The sequence below is a fragment of the Loa loa genome (genome assembly GCF_000183805.2).
Source record: "Loa loa unplaced genomic scaffold supercont3.25, whole genome shotgun sequence".
Classification (NCBI taxonomy): domain Eukaryota; kingdom Metazoa; phylum Nematoda; class Chromadorea; order Rhabditida; family Onchocercidae; genus Loa; species Loa loa.
This window is the reverse complement of record NW_018108205.1, coordinates 394,434-397,290: the sequence shown is the minus strand read 5'-3', so window position 1 is coordinate 397,290 and position 2,857 is coordinate 394,434. Positions and strand designations below refer to the sequence as shown.

Here is a 2,857-nt window from a genome sequence, read left to right as displayed (position 1 = left end):
TATATATATATATATATATATATATATATATATATATATATATATATATGCATGATTGTATGTATTTATATGGATATGCGCATGAAAATTTATATGTGCTAACTCAGCAAAAATATAAAAATTTCTCAAAACTAACAGAAAAAATATACCTCTGCATGATCCCGCGCAATATACTTCCAGGTAATCGTTGATGCTCTCTTATTAAATCATGTACCTCTGCTTTCACAGTTTTTTTGACGTCTTCTGGATTCATGTCAGAAGAAAAATAGACAGGTCTGCCCAGATGCGTTCTGGAAGCAGCTGAGGAGTAAGCATATTATGAAAAGAGCTCAAGAAAGGTATAAAAAAGCATATTAAAACGTAAACTGACCAAGTTATAAACTGGAAAATCGCTACATAACTATGAAGTGGACTACTAATAAAATCATCTGTCGAGGAGTGTACTAACGTCCGTTCGTAATCCTGCAGGAGAAAGCTCAACAATAAGGACAAAGTCATTGAACTCCAGAAACATACATCATTTTAACTGGGAAACCACCGTATACTGGGCAAAGTGGTAATCGCGTTTTTTCATAAATCCATCGAAAAACTTCTGAAATGCACATGAATTACCGATTATTGGTCTAATAAAATTTTCATATGCCCTAAGAAATAGTTAACTTGAAATTGGAAGATGTAAAAATATTTACTTCGTCCACAACGCGGAGTACGAAAAGCATCACGACAATTTTCGGTAAACATCGGAATTACGGGCTAAAATAGTATAATAAAAGGGTAAGAGTGAGAGGAAAAAGCAAAGAGGATAAATAAACAATTTACATTTAGTTGTGAAAGTTTGATTACAATCCATCAATTAAATGCTGCTAAACTCCATTTCTTTCGAAAAATTCAAGAAAGTATGATCTAAAAGCTAACTGTTCCTGGACAACCAATGATGACTTTTGCAAAGCCTAAACGACGAGCCCACATAATATTATAACGAGTGGGGTCAGAAAACAAGGCTTCACGAACACCACCGGGAGCAATGCATAGCAAATGGCCGTCCTTCAACCGTGCCATACAATCGTCTACCGTTCCAGGAGTTATGTAAAAAACCTTACAGATCATCCCCCATCCTGAAAAGAATGCACTGAATTTTAAATACATCAAGTCAAGATTACGTTTTCAAATATATTAAGCCAAGACTAAGTTTACAGAACTCGAGTAGGGTTTGTTACTTGTTATAAATTTTACTGCGATAAAGCTGAAGTATAAGAGGAACGGAAAGTTGTGAAGACATTCCGATCAGAAAGAAGAAAATGAGGAATAAATAAAATACCGGGCATTTTGAAGATGAATTTATCACCAACACAGTGAAGAGTACGTTTCTTATGAAGCATACACTTCGCAATAACATAATATACGTCTATTGGTAAAGTTCCGTGGTAATATACAAAAAGAGCAGAACCTTCGTTAGGCACATTTTCCAAACCTTTTATTTCATAACCTGTAAAAATGAATTACTGGTCGAAATGAATAAAAAAGATCTAAATAAAATCCAGTGTTTTTAAACCACTGCAGACTACACTTGGTTTGAATGATTCCACGTTTGTTAATTTGTGCTCTTTTCTATCAAGTGTTATACTGTAGTAAAAACTTTCGAGCTCTGCTGGATTATAAATTATACGAAACAAAAGGAGATATATCACCTCGAATTATTTACTATCAGACGATGATCAGCATTACTAATGCACTCAAGTATGGCTATTGCATACTTGATAAGTGAATGATATTCACTCAAATACTGGCAAAAATCTACGGAATATATTTAAACCTATTCATTTATTGCAGCAAAATAAAATTTTCTATTAAAATATTTTCCAGTAATTTACCGTGCCAAACATATCCCACTGCATCCCAGAAGGATGCAATACTGATGCGTGCACCATCCCACAAACTACTAGCGTAAGCCTCTCGAATACGATTCCGCAAGCCATAAATATGAAGAAAAATGACACAACCATATATAAAAAATAGAAGAAGAACCGGTAATACGAAAGCGATTAACAGTGGCAGGAAGAGCCAAGTAAGATACTGAAGTAAGATCTTTAAAGAAGCCAATTTATGTACACTTCAAATGAAAACAGAAGGAACTTCCGTATAAGCATTTAAAATAAGGGATATGAAAAATGCGTGTTAAGCTTTTTATTCTAAAAAATGAAAATGTTAAGCAGATTCAGTTCCCTTTTTCAACGAATTCCAGAAAAAGACTGTAGAAAACTCGAAATCTAGCACATAGGATATCCTAACGCACCTCCAAATAATCCCAATCAACATAATCAATTGCCCATGAAATCCATAATAATAAAACTTCGACATACGGTTGCAACCATGAAGGCCACTGCATATTTTTCAATGATAAAAGAGTACTCCTAATCCACATGGATTTCAAAAAATTATTTGTTCCTGAAAGATTAAAATACAAACATAAACAGAGATAACAAAGATGAGATCACTGAAAAATTAAATCAGGATATAGTTTTATTACTGAGCATCATCCAAAAATACAATTATAAATGCCTCCTCATAGGTACACTTAGAAATGTATGCTCATATATGTAGTAAGCATTGCAAAACCTATGAATGTGAAGGAAAGATACAATGACAATTGCACATTTCTGAGAATAGAACGAAACCTGCAACGCTGTTTAAGAAAATATTTCTAAGATGATCACGTTAACCAGTTCTCATTCCCAATAAAATCTACAGAAGATTTAAAAAATACAATGTGGTGTAAACTACATAGTGACCACTCAACAAACAAGACGCACTTGAATTTCGTTTCCTAAACTCTATATCTATTCAAAAAAAAAAGAAA

General features: G+C 33.4%; 1 protein-coding gene across 1 annotated transcript in view; it reads right to left on the bottom strand.

The window, feature by feature from the left end:
* The window catches only part of LOAG_14243 (hypothetical protein), a 3,333-nt gene extending 883 nt beyond the window's left edge, over positions 1–2,450 (bottom strand). The window contains exons 1-7 of the mRNA XM_020448781.1: positions 2,294–2,450; positions 1,872–2,073; positions 1,319–1,486; positions 916–1,115; positions 690–753; positions 517–592; positions 150–290 (exon numbers count right to left, since the gene is read on the bottom strand). Of these exons, the coding sequence (XP_020301100.1) occupies positions 150–290; positions 517–592; positions 690–753; positions 916–1,115; positions 1,319–1,486; positions 1,872–2,073; positions 2,294–2,422 (980 nt within the window). The 5' untranslated portion in view covers positions 2,423–2,450. The remainder of the gene's footprint in view (positions 1–149; positions 291–516; positions 593–689; positions 754–915; positions 1,116–1,318; positions 1,487–1,871; positions 2,074–2,293) is intronic.
* Between the last annotated feature and the right edge of the window lie 407 nt (positions 2,451–2,857).